At 34.7% G+C, this 25,465-nt stretch overlaps 1 protein-coding gene across 4 annotated transcripts in view; it reads left to right on the top strand.

Annotated features, from left to right (window-relative positions):
- LOC100571674 overlaps positions 1–25,206 on the top strand; it is a 75,185-nt gene extending 49,979 nt beyond the window's left edge. For 2 of the 4 annotated variants that reach the window (XM_003243786.4, XM_029490093.1), the window contains exons 2-13: positions 11,287–11,536; positions 13,220–13,375; positions 13,526–13,597; positions 14,160–15,167; positions 15,250–15,509; positions 15,972–16,582; positions 19,819–20,511; positions 20,824–21,119; positions 21,764–22,389; positions 24,351–24,487; positions 24,587–24,659; positions 24,762–25,206. In XM_003243786.4, coding sequence (XP_003243834.1) covers positions 11,348–11,536; positions 13,220–13,375; positions 13,526–13,597; positions 14,160–15,167; positions 15,250–15,509; positions 15,972–16,582; positions 19,819–20,511; positions 20,824–21,119; positions 21,764–22,389; positions 24,351–24,487; positions 24,587–24,659; positions 24,762–24,813 — 4,173 coding nt within the window. In that variant the 5' untranslated portion in view covers positions 11,287–11,347 and the 3' untranslated portion in view covers positions 24,814–25,206. Of the gene's footprint in view, positions 1–11,286; positions 11,537–13,219; positions 13,376–13,525; positions 13,598–14,159; positions 15,168–15,249; positions 15,510–15,971; positions 16,583–19,818; positions 20,512–20,823; positions 21,120–21,763; positions 22,390–24,350; positions 24,488–24,586; positions 24,664–24,761 lie in introns of all 4 variants that reach the window. The other 2 variants (XM_008183820.3, XM_008183821.3) reach the window with 2 other exon arrangements.
- The last annotated feature ends 259 nt before the right edge of the window (positions 25,207–25,465 follow it).

The following is a 25,465-nucleotide window of genomic DNA, read 5'->3' on the forward strand; positions in this document are numbered from 1 at the left end:
TGGCGGAGTAGCAATTGAAATTTAACGTTAACATCGAGGTTACAATTTTTATTATAAATAAAATTCGCAATACTTTCGAAAACTTTGACGACTTGCCTCACCTCGTGTGTATTATAATATTATATACAGGTAACTATCCTCGGTTACCGAATAGTCGCGGGCCAAACTCGTTTCACGTGCACACCGAGACGGTACAATACAAATATATTTACCTATAAATATACAACCATGCTCGGGGCTATTTTATTGTTTTTTTTTTATTCCGATCGTTCCCACCAAACCATAATATACTGCAACAACGATAATAATAGCATCGATCTCGTGAGATCTCGATCGAAAAAGCTGTATTTATCGCGGGCGTATAAACTATAAACATACATAACATTATGTATGTGCGTGATGTATAGGTTATTATACCTATAATGCATTAAAACCACGCGTGGCCCCATTCTATTTCACTGTCCCGAATACGTCAACGATTAGATACTAAGAACGAGTTTATGGAAGGGAGTAAAGGACTTATATTATAAAGGTTCCCCTTTCAAACATTCAGAAATACTGAATTAGGTGTACATATTTGTACAAGTATTGTTTAATGCAAAAAAAAAACCTTAAAGATTATTATAATATTATATAGATAATTGGTTATAAATTATAATACAAAAGTACAGCCACAAATAATACAAATATTGAATTACACATTGTACACTTAAACATTAAAATATCCATTATTTACCAAACACAACAAACCGACATGTTCTATTGTTTTAGCAATTATATTTTAACGTGTTTTCAATGTCATCACAATAACAGGCTGCCAAATAAACTAGTCAAAGTTATAGGTTAAGTATACTTATATGTATGCTGGATCGAATAGTTGCCTATGCATACATGCCTATTATAGTTATCTTGTGTAGTTGTGTACGGTCAACAATCAATATATTATGTATATTATTAAATATAGGTAGGTATAGGTACAAAAGTGACGTTACGTGATTGACAAATGATTTACAAGTCTAGCCGTAACACTCGAAGAGCAGCTCTTTTACACAATGGCCTCCACTGCCCAACAACGACAAAAAATGTCTATTGGTATACACCCCCGGATCGTATTATTATTGTGCGACGAGAGGCGCTTTTCATTTGTTTTGGGCAGATCATCGATCGGGCCCGGGAGGAGGGAATGCAAAATAATATATTTTAATGTTGTGGGTATGTGTACCATTTTTCGCCGCTATATCGTCTCCGGCACGACCCGGATGTATACGAAAACGAAATATTAATATTTAATAATCGTTTCCTGTATACACGCGAAATCCCACTTGTACATAATCACGCTGTGTATACACGGTATTTTCGGTCGTTGCGGATATATAATAATATTATTTAGGTAGGAGAAATACGTATACCAAATTAGGATTTTACGACGGTTGTTGGAATAATAGTACTTAGCACGCGCCGTATACGGAATAAAGTTCTCGAACGAGTATTCAAATTCCGGAAGCGCGTTCACCTATCACGATATATACCATATACCTGTAATACAATATTTATATTATTTTCTTAACCACTGCCGCCGAGGTGATTTACAGTGCGTCCGCGGAATCGTGTCAAAGGGGTCGGACCAGGTCCAAGGCCTTCGCGCCCAACTGCTGCATTTCTATACCTACATAGATAATAACATATTATATTGTAGGACTACCGAATGACACGACACGTCGCACAACAATATATTGTAATATCACAACGCCACGACGCAAGTTATTATATGCGTACAGGGTGATTTGATTTTCGATTACAACGAACCAACTGTATCTATAATAATCATGTAACCATGTAGAAATAGTTATACGTTTTATCTGAGAATTTGATGTTTGTGATTGTATTATTATATATGATCATTTTAGCTTTTAATGTTTGGCTACAGCGATTTGAATAACTATATCGTTTTCTCTTTATCATAGCGATTTTTAAGCTCTTTGCTTTGCTCAAAGTACATTTTACGTCATTATCGGTACTCTGTACTATAATCTCTTGAGTATATTATTATAGAATTCAAAACAAAAGTAAAATTTCTCAGAAATCACTATGAAAGAAAATAGTGAAATATTTAAAATAGGTACAGTAGGTATTATAAATTCTATATTAAACACTAGAAAACATTTTTTTTTAGTCACAATTGAATTGGAAAATTAGTGTAAATTGATCATCCTGTATATTGTATATAAATATATGATAAATATCTGTGGTCAACATATAGGTACGATATGGACGCACATTTTTCGACATGGATCGTAAAGCAAGAATAATAATATAATAAAATACAATAGAATGTTCTATATTATAATATTATAATCGTGTATAGATTTATTGAACGGTTTTCGCGGAACACATGATAATATAATATTAAAATATAGGTAAGCTAAAAGTACTTACCATTATTGAATTATAGCGTAATATTATTAAACTATCGGCGTGACGTGGTTTCCGAAATTGCCTCTTCGAGTGCATTAATTTGTAGCTAGATGTACGCGTGTTCTGATCATTGTCGCCATCCGCCGCCGCGGGACGTTTAATTAATGACGTTTTCGAACGATTTCGCATACGTATAAATACGTCGGTGGACGTCGTCTCGTAATTTATCAACTGAGCGAGCAAACTGATCCTACAACCTCACCCCCCCCCCTTACCCTTACCCTGTGCACCCTACAGACCGCACGTCGGCGGCAATATACCTATACAGCGTTTCGCGCGTTTAATTCGAAAACGGACGGACACGGACGTTTGTCATTTTTCATCGTCTCCACCGACAGGTGCGACGCGTGCACGCCGAAACGATACTCGTCACACCGTCCGAAATATCGTCCACAACCGTTCCGCTTTGTCGCGCGTGCAATCGCCACAAATATTTTATTATAATAATAATCGGCTCGCATAACATAATAATACCAAACAATAATTCCGAGTACCTAATTATACCTCTCCTACCGTAAGTAAACTGCACTACGCCGAGCACAAAATAATATAATATCACAGAATAAATATTTTGTGATAAAATGTTATTATTGTGGTAGTTATACTCATCGTGGCCGGGTGAAAAAATTCGTAGGTATATCGTCGACAAGAACAGTTATAATAATATTATGTCATTCACACGTGGACGTCGCGTATTGTATGTATAGGGTTGGTTTTAATAATTAGGTATTATTATTTTCTTTTTTTGCATTAGTAATCGTGACACGCAGTGCCTATTACTATTTCATTGGCAATGTATAATATTTAAACATTTTCCTTCCTTTAAAATTTTACGACTTTTGTCATTAATTGAAAAATTTTCATTTAATCTGTGGTACCTAATACGGAGCGGTCTCAAAATAACGAAATCTCATTGTACCTATATAATAGGTATACAATATTATTCGATACCACGCAACAAACTCGTATTGTATAATAATTATAATATTATTATGTTATTTTTTGATAGTGATGATTATTATAATAATTATCATCATCATCATCATTTACATCTCGTTTTCGCGATCGGACAGTGGTTGCAATCGACTCGTCGAGAGCGTGCACACCAACACACATATAGGTACTGGCATGTCGTCTGCTGCTACTGCCGTTGCACATCCGGCTCGCCCTCCGGATGTTTGGTTTCTTACGAATAATTTTATCACACATATTATACACAATACATGATCTGAAAATTAATATCGTACGAAATCCGGTGTACATTAACTGAACGCGTCCAAATTGTCATTAAATAGACACGCGAAAAAATCGTCTGTCTTTGTATTTTTCTCATCGTGTCGTTGACGTTTTTTAAAATCTACTTAGCTTTTTCAAACATTTATTTTTGTGAACGGCAAGTAACTTCTTTTTACAAATATTATGCTTGTCTAGCAATATTTACGCACGCATTATCTGCATTTGGTACTGCAGTATTGGAAGTTGAAAACCTTTCATTCGATGTGACATTAGTTTTATATTCTAGCTAGATTGCAGAGTGGTGCTTAGGTAGGTATTATACTTATATATTTTTTAGGAAGCGCGTAGAGATGTTTTTCGAACGAATTTCGTGATTACGTCACATAACAACACGGAATGCGGTGTACCAAAATAATATTATTTTAACGGATCGAATTGTATAACTATTTCTTAAGCTACGTATTGAACGGTTTTCTTTTTAAGTTATCGGTTGTTATTCCATTCGTTTCGTTGAAATTACCTATTCTGCCCAAACCACTTGAACTCTTCTATCATAAAAGATTTTCAATTCCTGTATTATCATTATAATAATATATGCACAAGTACTATAGGCACATCGTAATATTGTTAAATAGTGTGACTTTTAGAAATTATGCGCGTTGTAAAATCTTCCGGTACGTCTGCGGGCGGGCGAATGAAATAAATCAGATTGCGTCATTTGACGTGAGAAATCCGACAAACACATAGCAATGATGATGATAGTAATAAAATTCCATACACAGTTTATCATAATAAATAATAGTATAGTGTCGCCATAACGAATTTTCAGAGCACGTGTACACGCGGTGCCGAAAGTAGCGAAGCGTATACCACCCAGACCGATGTTAATTTGTAGCGCACCATATTGTGTCAAAATTTCCAGAAAAACATATTGTGCGACGCGTAGGCAGTCCAATTTAATTTCCTCGTTCTAACGAGTAAAAACTTGTACACCACTATATTATAGACGAGGGCCGTGGATGCTGCCATGATTGTATATTTTTTTTTCAATTTGGAATACAGCCTAATTCATCTCGTATACGGCATACACATATTATATTATATGTATACAGATTCAACGCCGACTGACGTCCATTTTTCAATCATTATAATTCCAAAAATGGATCGAAACGACTACTCGACTTCTGGTCAGATACTCGTGGTTACATTTATATCTATAAATACATCGCAGCGTTATGTAATAAATGTGTAAGCTTACATGTATATGTATATATTATACACAAGTAAGTTAACATATATAATATATTATATTCTTTTTTTAATTTATGCTAATCCATTAAAATACAATTTCACCTGACATTTTGTTTACGCGTGTTTATTGTAATATGGTTCAAGTTCATTTGAGAACGGTCGCGTGGAATAAAGAAGGCCAGCGATTGAGCCAGAAAGTTACAGGTTTCTATTTTATTTTTTTCTATAATTTCTAAACGGTCATTATTATTGGCATTGTTTACGTGATGTTGAAACTTGGTGGAAACCACAACTTGGCGAAAACCGGTTCACGGTTAACAATTCAAATTGTTGTTACAGACCGGTTCAAATCAATTAAATTAATAACATCGCGAAAGCCATCAATGCGAAAAAAAATAACATTAAAAAAACTTATAGTAACGATCAATACCCAATGGCTAATCGTCTGCGAAACGTAATCATCCGGATCTCTGATCAAAATGTAATCCGATTATATTGAAAAATGACTATTCGCTTCCGTGTGATAAGCACTGTATCAGTCGAGTATTCGGATGTGGTCGTTTGCGACCAAATATTTGATATTTCTAAAAGTTAATTATAATCTAATTTGTGTTCGGATGTTCTTATACGTTATGATTACTGTTTTATCCAAATTTGTCGACGTTAAGGTCACATATTTTCTGCTATTTTCCGCAAATCAAAATCAATATTTTTGTATTCAAAATAATTTCAAATTGATTGTTAAAGTATAAAAGCTGCCTGTACGCAGATGAAAAGCAAATTTTAAAATTGGGAGGTAGCTAAGTGTATATAGTCCCAATAATTACCCCACACACTCCTAACTGACCAAAGAAGTAAACAAAACTGTGATTATTTATCGAAATAAAATGCCTAAAAGTACAAGCGCGCTGGAATGATTTCTATACATCGCGTTTAGATAGGTCATAGTGGATCTCGGAGGTCACAAATCAGTAGCTTATAGTACCTATACATACAATATGAATACGCAATAATTTGTATAAAAATGTTCGTTTTGGGTAAACCAACACTATTATCAATAAACAGGAATTTAAATAACGGGTAAACCAAATTTTTATCTCAACCGTTTACAGACTGCCAAGCATTGTTACTATTACTATCATCTGCAGCATCACCGCAGTTGTGCACACACACGCATCGTGTCGTCATATAGGTACACGCAAACACGGTATTATCTGCATAATTAATAAATACGAATATTTAAATACCGATAGGTAGGTACTTTTGCAGGGCCTACGGGCGCAGGTTTGTGGAAAGCCTATATACGAGAGCAGCCAGCAGCAGAATCAGTGGTGCACATAATATAATTATTATATACCTACACAGTGGGACGATGTGTTGCGCCCACGAAAGCTTTGCCTCTGCGACGATGTAGGACTCGGATAACGCGTGCCAAGACGACAACCACGGTGTGTGGTTTGCGGGCAAAAGCGGTTATTATCAGAGCGGTTGTTATAATATTATACCCGCAGACCTCTTTTCGCGATGGATTTGACCACGCGCACACTCAATTACCTATATATAATAATATAAAGTGATATTATCGTTTGTCAAACGAAGAGTTTTTTTTAACTGTCATCTACAGCATAAAATATTGTGCCCGAAAGCACTTGCTATGTTATTATGATTATTATTATTATGTAAGGTAGTTGGAAAAACTGCAATGTAATATTATATTGTAGGCATACGGATATGATAGACGTATCTTATACACGTAATAGAATATTAATATATTATTAGAAAGAAGGTTCATTTTTGTCAATAATTTTATTTTAAATTAATATGATATTTTGGATTATGATTAACTAAAAAAAAATGCATTTACGTAATGTTTAGAACTCTAAGAAATATAGCTAATTTATAGAGCTTTTTTCAAGTTTTTTATTTTTCAGTATTTAAATAGGAACATTATATGTTCGTTTAAAATGTATGTAGGAGACAGGTAGAAAAGTAATAACTAATAAGTATAATATATACTAGTATAGTATATTATATAATATTATAATAGGTATACTGCAGATGACTAAACTCGTCAAACGTTCGTTATTTATTTTTACAATAATATATCGAAACTATACACGCCTAGCGTTTAGTCGAAAATATTTTTAATAATTAATATTGCTATGTTCTATAATAGTGTACTAATGAAAAATTTACATTTCCGAAAGTGTAATCTGTACGCGACAGGAGACATCTCGCGCGCGTGAGTTGAATTTCCGATTTGATATTTTAAGACAAACATTGTCGACCGTCGTCCTTATATATAAATATCAACTATGAAAACGACAAAAATACTATAAATTATAATATTATAATGTTTGCGAGTATTCCAAAAATAACGAAGAAGATCAAATAAATCAAAATAAGCGTATTTCGACGACAAGTCCAAATGTCGCTAATTGGCCACGTACTTAATTGTTTGAATAACATAATATTATGTATGCATAATATGCATTGAGGTGGAAGAAATTTAGACAAATTTTAGAGAGCAGGGCTTACATATTTAAATAAGACAAAAATATTTGCATAAGCACATTCTTTTCTATTAATGTATTTAATTGTTATACCACTTGTTGTAAATATCGTGTAATCAACAATAATGCATAAGACATAGGTAATCAAAGATAATATCTTTGTAACAGCAAAAAATATTTATTTTTATTTTTTATTTTTATTGTCAATCTTCCAGATTTGGTTTTAAAGCCAAGCACAGCACGATACATCGGGGTCATAGAGTTGACGCAATATCTCTCTCTCTTCAAAATAAACTTTATTGCACTTGTGCCTTTCTGAACATCTCTCGGGCTTTTAACATAGTTTGACATAAAGGTCTACTTTTTAAATTGCTTAAATGTCTTCCTCTTACACTCTTCCTGTTAATTAAATCATATCTTACAGACAGACATATACAAATACGTCATGGCTTTTCCACTTCAAAGATAGCTGTAATTAACACTGGAGTTCCTCGAGGAGGTATACAAACTCTCGTCTATACCTACTGTTAAATATTTATATTTTTCTCAGTTCTGAGTGTTCTGACTAACCATCTAATCGAAATACTTTTGTCAGTCTTGTCACCGACTATGCCGAAGAAAAATCATATTATTATTATTAAAAAAAAAAATTATCAATAGATTAATCATTTTCATCAATCAGCCGATATGGACGTACATAACGCACGTTATATTTTTGTGTACATTTAGCCATATTTACGACGACATTCATTTGACCTTCTTTTACGATTCGCACACGTCGTATATTAGCGTTCGAATTCGCTTACTATAGTTACTTCTCGTGTTTTTTGTTTTTCTGTTTTAATTTTTTTTACTGTACAACTTTTAATGTAACGGTACGCCACAGTTCAATAATAATAACATGCGTATTTTGATTATTGTATTATGTACTTATGTGTGTCATAATAATTATTATAATACATGCTTATTGTTTACCATACGAACATTTGCTAGTGCTTTAACGTACGTAGCTGTCGAGTCGAGACAGTGGAACGCGAGCTATCCGAAAAGGTACCTACAACACAAAGTGCAATAATTTATAATTTATATAATAAGAATAATACGATGGAACGACGTCAGTTCGGTTGTACCTACACACGCTCGCGCGCACACATATACGACATTGATGTTAACAAACCGTAAGTCCTGTTTCGCGGCGTATAATAATATAATATGATAATAATAATAATAATAATATGACATATTATCACATATTCTTCGTGTATGAGTATATGGTGTACCTACCTATATTATGGTGATGGTAGTCCGGGCGGCGCGTGGGCAGCAGCAAGCCTAGGCGGTGCGCATAAACCAGTCGTTATAAAATAAAAACGACGTGGGGCTGTGTAATAACGCGAGATAAAAAGCAAACTCGTTGCGTAATTTGGGAGTCCTTAAAAACCAAATATCACAATAACACTCTCGACTCCGAGTAATTGGATACGCCCGTGTGCTTCGTCGTCGCTCGAGCCAAAATTCGCGACGAAACCCGTCAGGAGAAAGAGAAAAAACCCTAATAACCCATTTTAATGACTTCTTCATCTGCCCCCCCCCCCCCGCTCACTCTACCGGACCCTCGCCGACAGCATGGTGTTGTCGTTTTATATGTGTATATATAAATGAGCGGTAATCGATACTACACCGACTCTTTAAACGAAGGTTTTCATATTATTATATATTATTAAATTATACCGTCGTGCGAATTTAATATTATTATGTCTGGTAAACTCGACCTGATGCAGTTCGACTAATTCGACTTGACTCTAACGATGAAGTATTGTCGACCAAAAAAAAAAAAAAAAACACGCATAATTATTTTTTATTAGTTTTTTGTACGCATAATATCATGTTGCATTGTTCGATAAACGCCTTTCGGCTCGAGTACCTGTATTGGACGCAGACCATAATAAAAATGTATAATAATGATAATAGTAATATATTATTTATTCCACAATATATTAATTAGGCACGGCACAAATGCACAATAGCTGGTTATAGACTGTGGACAGACAATAAGTATATATACGTTTATATTGATATGGATTACAATTCACAACATCGTAATACTGTTACAACAGCCAGTAGAAAGGCGGTTTTGTATGCATTTATAAAAGAATTTTCAAGACGTATAGACGTGTCAGTATCACGAGTCGGTCATATCTACATGCCTATAACTTTTACAACTTTTTCACATTTAATTTGTTATATAACCTGTAAGTACCTAAAATGTCTTGAATTTTCCAATTTTCAATTCAATTTAGTTGGTTTACTATTATAGGTACTGATCGAAAATGCAAATGTCGTGATCTCGAAATAACTTCTTGAAAAAATCAAATGGGTTTTTAGAAGTTTTATCAGCACGCAAAGTCTCATACAGTAAAAATTAGGTATCCGTAAATTGGCCAAAAAAAACAGTTTATATATTTAGCTGATTCAAGTACCTATTAAAGACTGCGGTAAAAAGATGATCATATATTTTTTTTTATATCCACAGCCGATCTGTCAGCAGCATAATAACGTCGTCGTCGCTGCAAACATAATATTATTGTATACTTTATTATCATTGCGAAAATCCTATGCACATTTATATACCTACGCATATCGAAATTTATTACGTCTACCGCGTGCGCGCGCAGACAGCTTTTTATTTTTCTCTCTTCAATAACGTTCTTTGGCAATAAATCGTCGTCTGTACATAATATATAATATATAAATTATATATATATACATAATATTATGTACAATATACGAATACAATACATATACGTATATGTTATTATTATATTTATATACATCTATACCGATCGTTACAATATTCCAGTCACGGACCGGCTTATAGGTGGGTGACGGCGAGCTTTTGGAATGTTTTTTTTTTATTATTATCATTTTTGCGGCAGTCGAAACGGTTCACTTCACATTTCGTTTTTGTGCGCACGATCTGCGACAGGTGGTATATATGCTCGACTTTGGCAGTGTACGCACAATATGTAGGTAGGTACTGCACACTGCAGACAGATAGGGCACGCGAATATTATATCCGTTGGGAATAATATATACTCAACGAAAAATCGCTCGTCAATAATATAATTATTACATAGTACAACACAATAATATTATTATAATTATATTGTGTATCGCACGGAAACCAATAAATAACGTTTGGGTGAAAATAATTCGACGCGCGCGATGAATTCTAGCGATAATAATAATATATAACAATAACGGTCTCGGTCCGGCAGAGAACGAGGACACGGCGAGCATAATAATAATAACTAATATAATAAGCGCTGCAATGCTGTATGGAGACGAAATCTATTATTGGGATGGCGGGGGGGGGGGGGGGGGGTGGTGGTGTTAAAATTATAAAACATTTGTTGTTTCCCACGGTATTCCAAAATTGCAGACTCGGACGACACTTGGTGGCCATAATTTGAAACCCGCTGCAACATTATACATATTATGCGTATAATATTATGGTACTCGCGTCATACACCTCGACACCCATAACTGGATCTGGCATGGATCTCGCTGTTGTACCGGTGTATTTTTTTTCGATGTTTTTACATACCGCGATCAACCGCACTGTGGTTTATTGATAAGATCCCGACCGGAAACTCAGTTCGGATGTCGAACCGATTTTCGAATTACCCACACCCCATCACAACCACTGCCTGTATATTATTATATTTTTTCGTGCCATATTTCTGCACATCAATCATATTAGTGAGTTCCTATCGGTACGCTAATCGATGGTTTCCGTTATTGTTCACAGACCTCGTTTCATAATTTTGTCGTATATTGATGCCACACGCTTGTGACCACGACGCTACAGAATGGAGGTGATTCCTCTGATAAGGAGTTCAGCCACCGGTTCGGAGGCGTCCAAAGGTGATAACGGCATCAAGAGACACGTCCAAGAATGGTCGAGACTCGACAGGTTGACCGGAATCTTGGAGCACGCCAGAGTTGAAGCTGACCAATGGACCAACCACACTGCCAACACTAAACACAAATATGGAAAGGTAATAAAAATAATATAATATGCATATGATATATTATTATGTACCTTCTATGTATATAATGTATATTTTGATTGATTAATATGATAATATGATACCTATACCTAATATAATATAATACAACATTATCGTTTAAGGTTTAAAGGTGTTTCAATTTTATTAACCGGTCGATTCCATAAAAGGAAATTCGTACAGAAACGGATACACAGTATTTTATCGTTAACGTTTTTAAAACAACGTGTGTTCTATACCAAATCAGAAGAAAGAAGTTTTTTCAACCAATTAATTACCTATCAATCTCGTTTCATTTAAATAACTCATGATGGTCATCCTAATATTGTGGATCATGTCTCGTATTCTGTAATCGATAAAAATGTACACTTGCTGCAAATGCGTATAAAACCTAAATATAACATTATGTACGCTATAAATTATAATAGCACTGCAACACTTTGAGTCGGTTTTTTACACGTGATAATAGAAGCAGGTACTTATTGACATAATATTTTAGTTGGTACGCGTTGTGTTTTTCACAAAAATAAAATACAATATTTCCGGAAAAATATAGAGTAACAAAGTACGCAGATAGTATTATTATACCGCAGACCACTTTGTGACTGACCTGGATAAACTACATACATACACATATACCTACCTACTAACGTAGGTATATTATGGTATATGTCTACAGAAAATTATATTAAAATGACATCAAACGGTTTCAAACGGAATAAATTACGTTTCGGCCAAACGCTTCGGACAGCCCTAACCTACAGCACAGATTTTGAGGTCAGAAATCCTCGTTAGTGGTATATTTTGACTACGCCCCGGTTCATTAACCACACACAGTATATATTTATTTCCTCACAAACATAATTACTCGGTCGGCCGTGATCCTCAAGTCAATCGTTCTTTAACGACGAATCTCACCTATATATTATACGAATATATTGTGTACGTATGCGTGCTTGTCATACTGACTATCGTATTAACGAAAGATCAAACTAATTGCAAATTAATTGTATGTAATGGGTATTTGTCGTTTCGACCAAAAAAACACCATTTTGGAAGGAGGGGGAGGGGATTTACCAAAAATATGTTGATTTCCGAATAACTAGACAAATATAATATATAATAAAAATATGATCATGATCCATGAGTATTAAAAGATATCTAAAGAACTTTTATAATTATAATACCTATATTCTATAGTTTTCATTATTTTTAACGATTATTTGTTAAATAAAAAGTTCTAAGCAAAGTATCCCATCACGATATAGTGTACATAATTATAATTATATAAAATCAACACAACATTTACCATTTCTCTGTTTCCTTTTAAAGGAAATTTCAGCTGATAAACCGTCTTTAAACATATCTAACATTTTTATATTACTCTATTTCGCATCGTAATTATCAAGAAACTAATATTTGTCACTCTCATTTATTATAAAAATAAATTTGGAAATGTGAAAAAGAAAACTCGAAAAATAATGTTAAGACGCAGGACTGACTAACATATCGAAAAAAGTAATTGATAGCTTATTAGGTAGGTAGAACCGATGTAGCGCTCATCATAATTTCAATTTTGGGGAACTTGACCGGAGTTAGACTATTATAGTTGCGATGATTAGTGTCTGTATGTGTATATTTATCTAAACAATATTACCATGTATGCATTTATAGGTGGTGGACAGACGCGCCAGGAATCTCGCAGACGGCAGTAAAGAAGAGACGCAACAGACCAAACAGCTGGAAGTGTTTCAAGCTCACACTGCCGGATGCTCGGTACAAGTAATCAGATCTCAAACAAGTACCACCAGTTCGTGGCACAATTCTAGTGTAAGCCATTTAATACTCAGCGGTGTGTTCGGCGTTACGGCCACACGGTGTCCGTCTCGTTGTTTATCGATCGACTTTTTCATGACGACATATTGTTTTTCGTCTGCATTCTTATGTGAAATTTATCGTGGTTTTTTTTTTTGCTAACAGGCTGGTTCGAGTGCATTCCAATGGCCATCTTCGATATTCGACAAAAAAGACAATCAGTTTGATCAATTACGTGTACGTTATCGAAAAGAAACATAATATATTTAATATATAAAATATTTGATAAAAAAAAATGTACCATTTACTTTTTTCATTTCTAACTAAAAATTGAAAATTATTACGTCATTAATTTTTTTGAGTTTCACATATAGTTAAAATTAAAGTAAAACCTAATTAAACTTTGATTCTTTGTTTATCTTTGTTTAATTAGGTGCACCATGACTCATGGCATCATTAAATTGTTACATTTCATTAGATTACACTAATAAGTACATACATTTTTTTTCTGAATCCAACGAAATATCATAACATAAAAAATAATATAATATATTTTGTTTTAAATAATGAAAATCAGAATTATGACAGTATAGATAGGTATTTACACTAACTAGTAATTTTATAATATTTTAATTAAAAAAATTATGACACAAATTAAGAAACAAACAGATGAAAATAATATATTAAGTATGTACAGCTATCGAATATTTTATCTATTAAATATAAATAATATTTTATTACAGAAAAAAAATACCAATAATTGTTTAATTTATTTTTTGTATGTATATTATATTTTCAGTTGGAACACAGTCCTTTAGACGTTAGCTCACAAAAAAGTAAAGCAACCGTAGGTCGTAGTGGATCAATTAGCACTAGACGACCACCTACTCGTAGACCACAAACCGTTACATCCCAATTACCAAAAATAGAGAGTATTGATTCCACCGACACAATGGAAACGTCAAGTAGCCTAAATGAAAGTAACGAAGAATCTGTTTCAACAAATCTAAACCGACTAAAAAGTTGTTCTAACGATGAAATACGCAGTGAAATCAATGAATCCGATGAGCCGCTAGACCGATCTTCCAGGTTTCGGAGGTCGTTGCAGTTTGCTCAGTCTAAAAATATCGACTCTAATCATAAAATCAACGGTGAACTAGAAAACGTATTGAAAAAGGTTCTGGGAAAAAAATTACAGACGGTGGACAGAGATATCGTGGACGATTATTCTTTGATAAAACCCGTATCTCCGTTGAAGAAACCTACTTTCATCACGGTTGAGAGCCTCAAGAAAACAAAAAACAACTTGCGACACTTAAACGAGGACAAGGATAAGGAAGACGATGGAATAGAAACGGACGTGAAACCTACTGGAGACTCAAGAAGCTTAGACTATAGGGGTTCGGCACTGACTCGCACCGAAGAGTGGTACAACAGACGCAAATCTTATGGATTCGAGAAAGTGACAACATCGGATCACAGCAGTAAGTACGCAATAGATCCATCGGCAATGGATTCATCGACAGACAGTGGTATTTGCCGGTCGACCGAAAACGGACTTTCAAACTCGAGCAGGCAGTCGTCAGTCGATCGTGAATCTATCGCTGATCTAGTCAAAAAATATTCCAACAAGGAGATCAACAACAACACTCAGGTTCACGCGTACAACACGACCGTAGTCGCCAAAGGAAAGATACTTGAAGCCATTAATAGCTTAAGGTCCAAATCGAGTGCTTATTTCGACGTTGTCAAACCAAGCGACACCATTTCGGAGTCCACGGAAAACGATGAGAGTGAAAAAGAACAGGTTAGAATTGAAATTATATTTATTCATTTTTGTGTATTAGAAAAAAATCCGTTAGTCGTTTTATGAACTGTGTATTTTTCAGGTGTACACCAGACGACTGTCGGTCGGTATGGATATAACGATGGATAAAAATGTTGATAGAGATGAAGTACCGAAACGTCATTCGATAGCGGTAGTAAGCGAAGTGGCAGACAGAGAACCCAGCATTGACAAGAAGAACGGCAACAAGAAAGTAGAGTTTTGCAGGACCGAGGTACACTTCGATGCGACTCCGGGTAAGATAAACATCGTGGACATGGAAGACAAACCCGCCCCGGCTCAACTGTATCGACCAAAGAAGAGGTAAATCAAAGTTGTACTATATATTATGACATGGTTATTGGTTAGCGTAAATTATGAATTATGATAAAATAATTTTGTTGTCCTTTGTACGAGTGCAATCATTTAAATCTCTTATTAATAACGATTCCTTTAAATTTCTTCTGTTGGTTCATTTAGTTATTTTAGATTCTGAGTGAAGCGAAAGAAGTTTTTCATTTTACAATAATTTTTTTAGTATCAAATTTGATTATTTATACAAGTATGCTAGGTTGACACACCATCTTCGCTCAGAACCGTTTACGGTGGTTCAATGATTTATCAATGAATTCAAATCAAATACATCCATTACAATGTCATTTTCAATGACTATACTGTACAGCAGAGCCGTGCTCACTTGTCTGACTTTTGTATTTAAAATGTTAAAAGTATTTGATCAGTATTATATAATTATGTTACTATATGTTGCATGTATGTTCATTTTAGGTACAACCGTCCACCCGAGAAGAGCAGCCACGGGCTTCCGGAATATCGGTTTGGGGACGACGCTCAAAGTGACGTCGTCTTGCAGATTAATGGAACCGGAAATCAAAACGGCGGAATTGGCGGACACGAGTGTCCGACGACGGAAGACGAGACTACAGACACAGGCAACAGCATGCCAAAAAGCATACTGAAACGGCAACAGCTGCAGCAACAACAACTGCCATCGCAACACCACCAACAATCGCAGCACCACCAACAATCACAACACCACCAACAACCGCAGCACCACCAACAACCGCAGCACCACCAACAACAACAGCAGAACGCTGCCGATAATTCCGGTGGTGTCGCGTCCGACAACGGCATCGAAGTGAGGATCTCATCGACGGAATCTACGCCCGTAGACTGTAGACGAGCGTCCTGGTCCGTGGCCGACAGGGTGAAACAGGTGGAGGCCGTAGGGTTCTCGACCAGAGTGAACTTCACCGAGGGTGAAACGACGGCTGTGGGCTTCGACCCGGCTGACCCCAGGAAACAGCGGTACTCGTACAACGGGTCGGCCTCGCCGGTTTGGTACCAGAACAACGGCAACAATCCATCGGCCATCGCAGGTACGGTTTACCCTACATAACTTAACCTGATGAAACCTTATGTACCTAACCTGCTGCACTTGCAAATCTATTCGAGATTTGTTTGATCCTAACTCAGCTTGGTTGACTTGTACTGCTAAATGGATGAAGCTTATACCTAGATGCTTAGCTTATTCGTTTAACACATGCATCACGCTTTTCACGTAGGGCCGCTATTGTAAGACAATAATATTATATTAATACATTTTGACGCACCTCAGTAATCAAAATATTAAATCGACGTACGTAAGATTTCCATTTTGTCAAATGAATGAAAACGATATTTTATACGAAGACGATTTTTATTGATATAAAAATATAAAACAGAACTATAATTACAATACGTCTAAACGTGTTTAACGTAATATTGTACCATCGTCTCTTTTTATAAATATTCTTATTAATTTATAGAGATTAAATCGGGTGAATCGTGACAGACAAATTATGAGTTATAAATATTCAAAGTTTAGATGAGCGGAGAAGTGGACAGACATTTCGCGGGGTAACCCCGTACCACTCCACTCCGCTCATCTAATCTTTGAATATTAATAACTCATAAACTACTCGCCCCAAATTTGATTTTCATGTATCAAAATATTAAGAAAAATATTCTGCTTTGGAAAATAAAATTAAAAACCTATGTTGTCATTCAAAAAAGTAAAAAAATATTTAAAAATATAATTTTTTAAGAAAAACGTTGTTTTATAAGCGACTAGAAACTATGTAAAAAAAAATGTATACTTTTTGAAATAATGAGTGTTCTATGATAAAAGAATCACCCAGTATATTGTAAATTTAACACGTAGGTAGTGTTCAAAATAATAAAATAATTACTTGAACAAGTATTTTTTTTTTAAATTTCCCTAAGACAAAAAAAAGGTGACGATAATATATAAACGAGCACCACATTTTTCAACAAATTCTAAACAACGAATTCATGTTTTGGGTAAACCGAGTGTACTTAGCTTACAATCGTTTTTTGAATGCAATGATTTATCATTTGATTTTAAATGTAAGAGCCCGCCTCAGTGGTCCGCCCAGCTCGTGTATCTCACTTTTTATACTTTATTTATTTTAATTAAAACTGTATGACCCGGTATAATTTCTAAGTGTGATTAATCTTCACCACATTTCAACTTGAAACAGTTTTGAATATCAATAAGATACGTATGCACAAGCACTTATTATAATTTGTAACCAAATTAACTCATAAAATATAAACATAATATATATTAAACAAATTACATTTTTTTTTTCAATTTGTCGACTTAATTTTTTTGACAAAAATATAGTAAGACATAATAGCACGCTCTAACATTATTCGTAAAATGTATTGTTTCAATACGCTCTTACAGCAGTGGGTACCTACAACTATTATACAAAAGGATATGTAGGTATAAGTATATATAATATATAGTCAAAACGTCTTTGAGAAATTGCACATTTTCTTCTATGGTATTATATAAATTATTAAAAAAAAAAATTTTAGTTGAACCAAAAAAAATAATGGTCTACGCGTCGAAAAGCTGCAGCATGTACCTATACTTGGTAAAACCATCACGGACTTTTTAGCGCTTTGTATGTTGATTTATGTTGTACCTATACGCTAGCTCTTACCGGCTTGAATTATTGGTATATTTGAACGCAGCTATAGCAAGTGTATTGTAGTGTGCTATATATACGAGCGATGTGTTTTGTACGGCTGACGGGGGTTGTTGAACTCGCGTCTTTTTACAAAACAAAAATGAACACAGTTTAAGACGTATCGACCCCCCTGAGTCAGCTGTACGGCTTTTTGGCAATTGTGTTTGTATATCATCCGTCGTAGTTTTGACGCGTTGAATCGTGGACAATTTTTTATTATTTTTATTTTGCCGCATGGTAGTGTTGTAGCTGAAAGCATGTGATGCGTTGTTGTAGAATTGGCCGCGTTATTAAGATTTAAGAGGATGTCGTACGTGCGTGATTCGTGGTCCATATTATTTATTATAATTTATAAGACCACGTGCGTGAACCACTCGGTATACATATTTATAATAGTATACCATAGTATGCAGAGTGATTCAACAAGTGTGCTCACCTCCATTTCTTCATTTGTTCAAATTCTGATTTCTGGAATTTTGAAATATACTAGGAGTGTCCTGTAACGATTTAAATAACTGCTTTTCAAACTAGAACCCATCTTTTTTTTATCAAATTATTTAGTGAATAGGTAACTTTTTTAAATGTTGATGTGCTTGAACGAGTATATTTTCAGTTATTAAATTATTTATACTGAGTATTATAATTCATAATAGTTCTTAAAATAATTGTATAGAAATAAAATAGAGTAATATTGGATTTAGTATTTATTATACTTAGACCATTTTTATAAGTTATAAAATATTATAACTAATAGTTCAGTATTAACTACTACAGTTTTAAAATTCCATAACCCCCATCTTCCGAGCCTATTACCATAGTCTATGGATGTATTAGTTCTTATCCTTATAGTACACAAAAGTTGATAAGTCAAAAACTAATCGTTCAAATTTTTATTTCGATAAGTCAAAATACTCAGAAAAGTTATCCAATAAATAATTTACACAAAAAAGGAATTTTTTATAGTTCTACAAGTACTCCTTAAGTAATAAAAAAATTCTCAAAACTTAAAAAAATTATCTTAAGTATATTAAAAAATTAAAAAATTCAGATTTTGAATAACCACAATATTGCAGAAAAAAAGGAGGTTAGCAATGAGCATGCTTGTTGAATCACCATGTATAATTACCAAATTATTGTCATAAAATCTAAAGAAACGTTATCTAAACTACGTAAATATAGTAGCATTAATTTTTTCGATAACTCAATAAGTAATAACTGTTATAGATTTTAAGCCACTATCGTTTGTTTACATTCTTTTGATATTGAGTTGAATATTATCGAAAAAATAAAAAATGATACACCACAGGTAACTGGTAAGATTTTTCTACTATAAATATGTATTGTTAAACGGTATCATGTGGACAGTTTTCATACACAATTTCAGACAACGAACCATTGCGTTGCCACTTGTACTGCAACTTTTTTTCGCTACGCATTTACGTATACGTTTTGCACAATTTCGTACAATTTTTGGTTTCCTTACGTGGTGTACTTTTTTAAGCTACCCATTGAATAGCCCTTCGGGCGTACGGCATCCTTTTAACGATAATAATGGTCTCGGGCGCACGTTGCAGATACTTCGGCGAAGTGCCACGAGAAACTGTTGGTGCGAATCGGCAGCGGTGCGTGCAACGCAAACAGCAAACAGAACGCACCCGTCGCCGCCGACCTGTGCGCGTTCTCCCGGTGCTTCAGCGACCAGACGACGGGGAATCACCTTCCGCTGTCGTCCACATCGCTGGTGATGAACACCAAGTTCCGGTCAACGGAACAGCCCAGCACGTACCTGGAAGAGATGAACACCAAGATGCTGGGCCGGTTCCAGAAAGCCACCAGCACGTCGTGGCCGAGGTGCGGCCATAAGACGTACCCGACGCCGGCCACTAGAAAGCACAACGTGCTGAAGAGCTGCGCGGACATTAAGCGCGACAGGGCCACGAAAGGCATGCCAGACGTGATCGGCGCGTTGGACGATCTGAGCAAGAGCATCGACGCGCAGATCGTGGACGGATCCGCCAACCGGCATCACGTGACACTGATCAAAGTGCGTCAGCCGTGCGACGAAATCCACGGCCGGCTGGAGTACGCCAAAGATCTCATGAGCACGGACGAGACTAGTGAGGAGAGTTTAAAGGCTGACGAAGAGGTGAGGTCGTACATGGCCGCCGACTGCATTAACGAAGACGAACGGCTACCGGAGTGCAATAATCTCAAAAAGCTCATATCTACTGTAAAAAAAAATATCAAACAATCCCAATGTTCTCAAGGTACCGATGTTATTATATATAAGTTAGGTAATAGAAGTATAATACAGTATGGAAGTAAATAGTGGAATTTTAGTATGTATATTATATAATATATTTAGGTATCTGGTATATACGTTTAGTAGAAGAGAATGTGCAATCGTACTAACCTGATAATAATATATTATAGGGATAGACCTATAGGGACTGATCATAATTATTTGCAAATACTGGGCCAAAAAGGTTTTTTTTGGGAGGGGGGTGCACACTTGAAACGACTTAATATAGTAGGTAAACCGTAAACATGACTGACCGTGTACCGATATAAATTTTCAGATAATCGTCTAAAAAAAATGGACGTCAAAACGTACGAGTCGACATTGGTGGTGCCAAATGTCACTTCGGTGTTGTTGAACCACGAGAAACAGTTGGAACCCGAACGGTCTCAGTTCCAACCGGTGAGCGTGCAAACCTCACAAGTGACACACGTTGTAAAACACCAGTTTGAAGACTCGGTCCAAAAACAGCCAAGCAAACGAGTGCCGGTGAAAATCGTACAAGACAATCGCAAGAGCAAGCCAAAATCGGAGGCACCCGTTACCAAAATGAGTGCCACCGTGTCTTTGAAACAGGTAAACATTTGCACAGACGATTAAACAAAAATACGTAGGTATACAACGTTTTGTTCGAAAACTATATTGCGCAATTGTATCAGTATATTTGGGTAATATACTTTTAAAAATTATTTAAAATAAATATTCGAATACTCTAAAACATTTAGGTAATAGACAGTATATTATGTTTTCGGATGCTTTATAGTTTATATTTAACTATAATAAAATTATTCTCACAATATCTTGAATACTATAAATAAGTATTCCTAATGTTTTAAAAATATATATGTTGATCCTCGTTAATCAAGTATAGGAAAAACCAATCTTTGATTTTTTTTAATTACGCGAGTGTATACAGTAATACAGTATACACTAAAATCATATTTGATGATGCTTTCATTTACTTATATAGGTACTTCAAATCAATACTTATAAATTAATGTTCAAAATACAATCATTACAATGTTTAATACTATCATTTAAAAAATATCTACCAAGTACCTACTGTATTTTATCAAGCACCCATATATATTGTAATACATTTTTCGGTTAGGTACCTATGCGTTCCGCCGTTTTCTTATGTGTGAATACATAATATTTCATAAGTACAGCAACGCGTGTTATAATTACTTATGTAATATTATCGATGGTACTCGTTTCAGGTTCCTATGACGATGCAGCCGAAACCGGTGCAGTGTAACGAGAATAAAAAAAAACCCACCGAAAAGAAGGAGTCGATATACGGCAACATCGGGTTCCGCGCCAACAGTCTCAGGGTCAAAGACAAGCCGGCCGCGGGCAAACAGGCGCAGGACTTGTTCAGCACAGGCAGGGACAGCTGGCTGAACATGCCCAAAGACTTGGGACCCAAGCTCAACAAGTCCAAAGCGACCACTTACAAGTGCCGCGTCAGCCGTAAGGAGACGGTGGATTCGGAAGTATCGGTGTTGGAAGAACTAAACCGTGCCGCGGACGAAATACTGAAAGCCGTTAACGGGTACACCGACGACGAGTCACAACTCCCGAACGAAGCCGGTGATGAAGGGCCAAGGACGAAACCCGATCACTCGGAGGCGAAGCTCAAAAACAAAAAGAAAGCCGCCCGACTTTTGCAGCGGGCCAACAGCAGGGAGGCACTGTTGCACCTGGACGAGGCAAGTTCGTCAGACGAGGACGCCGCAGACGAAGTTCAAAGGGTCAAACCGAAAATGCAAAGGAAAACTAAGACTCAGACACAGGCCACCGCCAACAGTGTCGCCACCAAAACCACAGCAAGTTTTACGAAAAAGTAATATTGTGTATTTTGTTCAAGTATATAATTAGTATTACTCCTCCATATAGGCTAATCTACCACTAATATTATAAGGTATTTGAGTTAATATTGTAGGTAGTTAAATAGTTTCCTATTATGTATTTAAAATACTAAAAAATAATAGACTAAATTTAATTGTCATTCAAAACTGCAGGTGGTAAATTACTATATTGATTATAAATCGTATGTGTGATGCATAATGCATATATTTGATTTGAAATTAATTTTAACTGAGACAATCTAATAATTATCAATTTATTTATATTTTTCTATAAAGGTAATATTTTTAAATGCTCTTGAATGTTTGTTTAAATTATTATATATTCTGAATCTCTATTAAATAACTAAAATACAAACAGAAAGTATCTTTTTTACGATGTCGTCTAGCAGACGCCAGCATCCCTGAGCGGCAATATATTATTACCCTATTCGCTATTACGTTGACGAGTTAACTTGACCCTTGATAATAATATTACTCTAAATCCGATATCGTTTACGATTAATCTTATTAATACGACCATAAAAGCCCGTTAAGAACACTAAGAATCATAAGTCAAGGCTATTGCGTAGACCGGTAGCTGTTGTACAAGAATTGTGTACCACTGTTATCTTAATTTAAAGGTAACAAGGATTGCGTCCCAAGTTGAATTATTATACAACAGAATATTATGATTTATAACATATATTATGTTTAGTGGTTTCCAAGCTACTTTTTCGATTTATAAATAAAAGTGTATTATTTATAAAAATGCCTGATATGACAATATTACTGTAACGTATGTTACATCATTACGTTTATTTTATAAACATCATAATATGCACAATAGGCATATCATGTGTTAGCTATAATATATTAAGCCCCTCCAGTTTAGGTGTCACTTATATATTTTATGAATGTAAAGCTCCGGCCAATATCGCTATGTAAGAAAAGGCAGTGCATCACGCGCACGTAAACTCCGTACAATCCTACATTTTTGGTAACTTTGTTCGTATATTGTAAGTAATAGTAAATGTGTTTGTATTTATAATAGTTTAGACCAAGGGTTCTCAACCTTTTGAGGTCCACGCCCCCTTTCAAACTATTTTATGAGTTCACGCCTCCCCCCTCACTACAATAAGATTGATGTATGCATAATATTTATATGTAAACTATACTTTAATGTTGTTTATTGGATTAATATGAATACAACTTCAATGAAAAAAAATTATAATTTAAAATTAAAATTAACTATTATTAAATATACAACTAACATTTTTTTTCAACATTTTCACGCCCCCCCTGCAATTTTGTCACGCCTCCCTAGGGGGGCGCGCCCCCCAGGTTGAGAACCACTGGTTTAGACCAATCGTTATTTATTTGTAATATTAAGATCCTAATACCATTCGTGCTCCCAAGCTACGGTAAAAATATATTCAAAAGAACTAATTTCTTCCCTAAATATCTTATATTTAACGGGTCATCCCCGACCACGTTACATTACCTATTACTTAAAAGTTAATATTATCAAATGAAATACTTCATACAAACATATTCAACATTTTATTTTGTGTAGCTTTGTATGATTTGTATTTTCAATAAAAATATTATTAAATACGGACTTTCCAATCGATGCGTCGTATAATAGGCTTACACCACAGTGTCGGTAATTATTTAATGCATCATAATAATTGTTTGTTACTTTTGATTAGTAGCCATATGCAAGTATACGACTTATTTGAAATTAATAATATTATATGTAGTATGAAAAAGTAACACGAATTGCGTCCCTGATGCATCATGTAATTCATTCAAAAAGGTACATTTACCTGACTATGTACGCAATTTATGTACGCCCACGTAGACGGTGTTGTGATATCCTAACTAATACTAATATAAAAGAGTGGTTTTTTTTTTACTCAATTATTATTATTAAAAATTTTGCTCTCCTCTTTTTCAGAATCCAAAGTCGTACACAGAACGTAACGAAAACTAACCTGCAGCATAAAGTCCATCCGACGTATTACGGAAACGTATCGAGTTGCACGCAGACACCGATGAAATTCCGCAACAAGCCTTCGGAGACTTTGACGAAACGTAAGAGCAATATTGTCTTGTCTATGCATTTTTGATTATTATGTCATTTACCGGCGGTCTTTCGGTGGAAGTGTTTATAACGTTTTGTAATGATTCCAGAAATCATCGTCGATCAAAAGGACACTAAAGGGAGGTACCAGTGCAAGATAACGACCAGAACTTTTAATTCCAAGTAGGTAAATTACCTTTGCACAGACATTTTGGCGAACCGTTGAATAAAGCGATAGAAAGCGTTCATGTTTAAATTACATCACGGTTTTTACTTGTTCCGCAGGAAACTCAAAAGTTCAGTCGAGGAGAACAAAAACTCTATCAAAGGATGTTAAATATAATATTAATTATTATTATATTAATATGTTAGAATAAAAATTTCTTGTTAAACAATTTAAACAATTATAAATATAACTTAACAAAATATTTAAATATTATACTTTGACCATTAATGTTACGCGTTGGCATGCGGTCCTAACTAGAGATATTAATTTATGTATCAGCAATAATTTTTGTTTGTAAAAAAAAAAATACTGAAAAAAATTAGGTAAAATAAATTTACATTAGTTTACTTGTTTTTTTTTTATATGTTATATTTACTCGTGTCTCGTTTAGTCTTTCATCGTGTACTACTACTATATTATATTCAACCTTATATTATTGTCGACGTATGTTGACGTAAAAATAAGGTTGTTACGCCTAATATGTTAAAAACAAAAGAATATATATATATACTTACTTATGTATAAGTAATATAATAATAAATTGTGATTTATTAATAATATTGTTTATTACTTATTAACCATGTATTTATTGATTTCATTTTAAAATGTAAACAATATTGAAAATTTGGCTATTAAAACAGCTTGATTCTTTATATAACTCGTGTTTTATCATACAGTCTATTATTTTTAAATCTTACATTTCGATACCTTAAAGCACACACAAGTGCTGTGTCCAATTTTTTCGGATATAGTGATATTGGTA

Source organism: Acyrthosiphon pisum, chromosome A2 (genome assembly GCF_005508785.2).
Source record: "Acyrthosiphon pisum isolate AL4f chromosome A2, pea_aphid_22Mar2018_4r6ur, whole genome shotgun sequence".
Lineage (NCBI taxonomy): Eukaryota > Metazoa > Arthropoda > Insecta > Hemiptera > Aphididae > Acyrthosiphon > Acyrthosiphon pisum.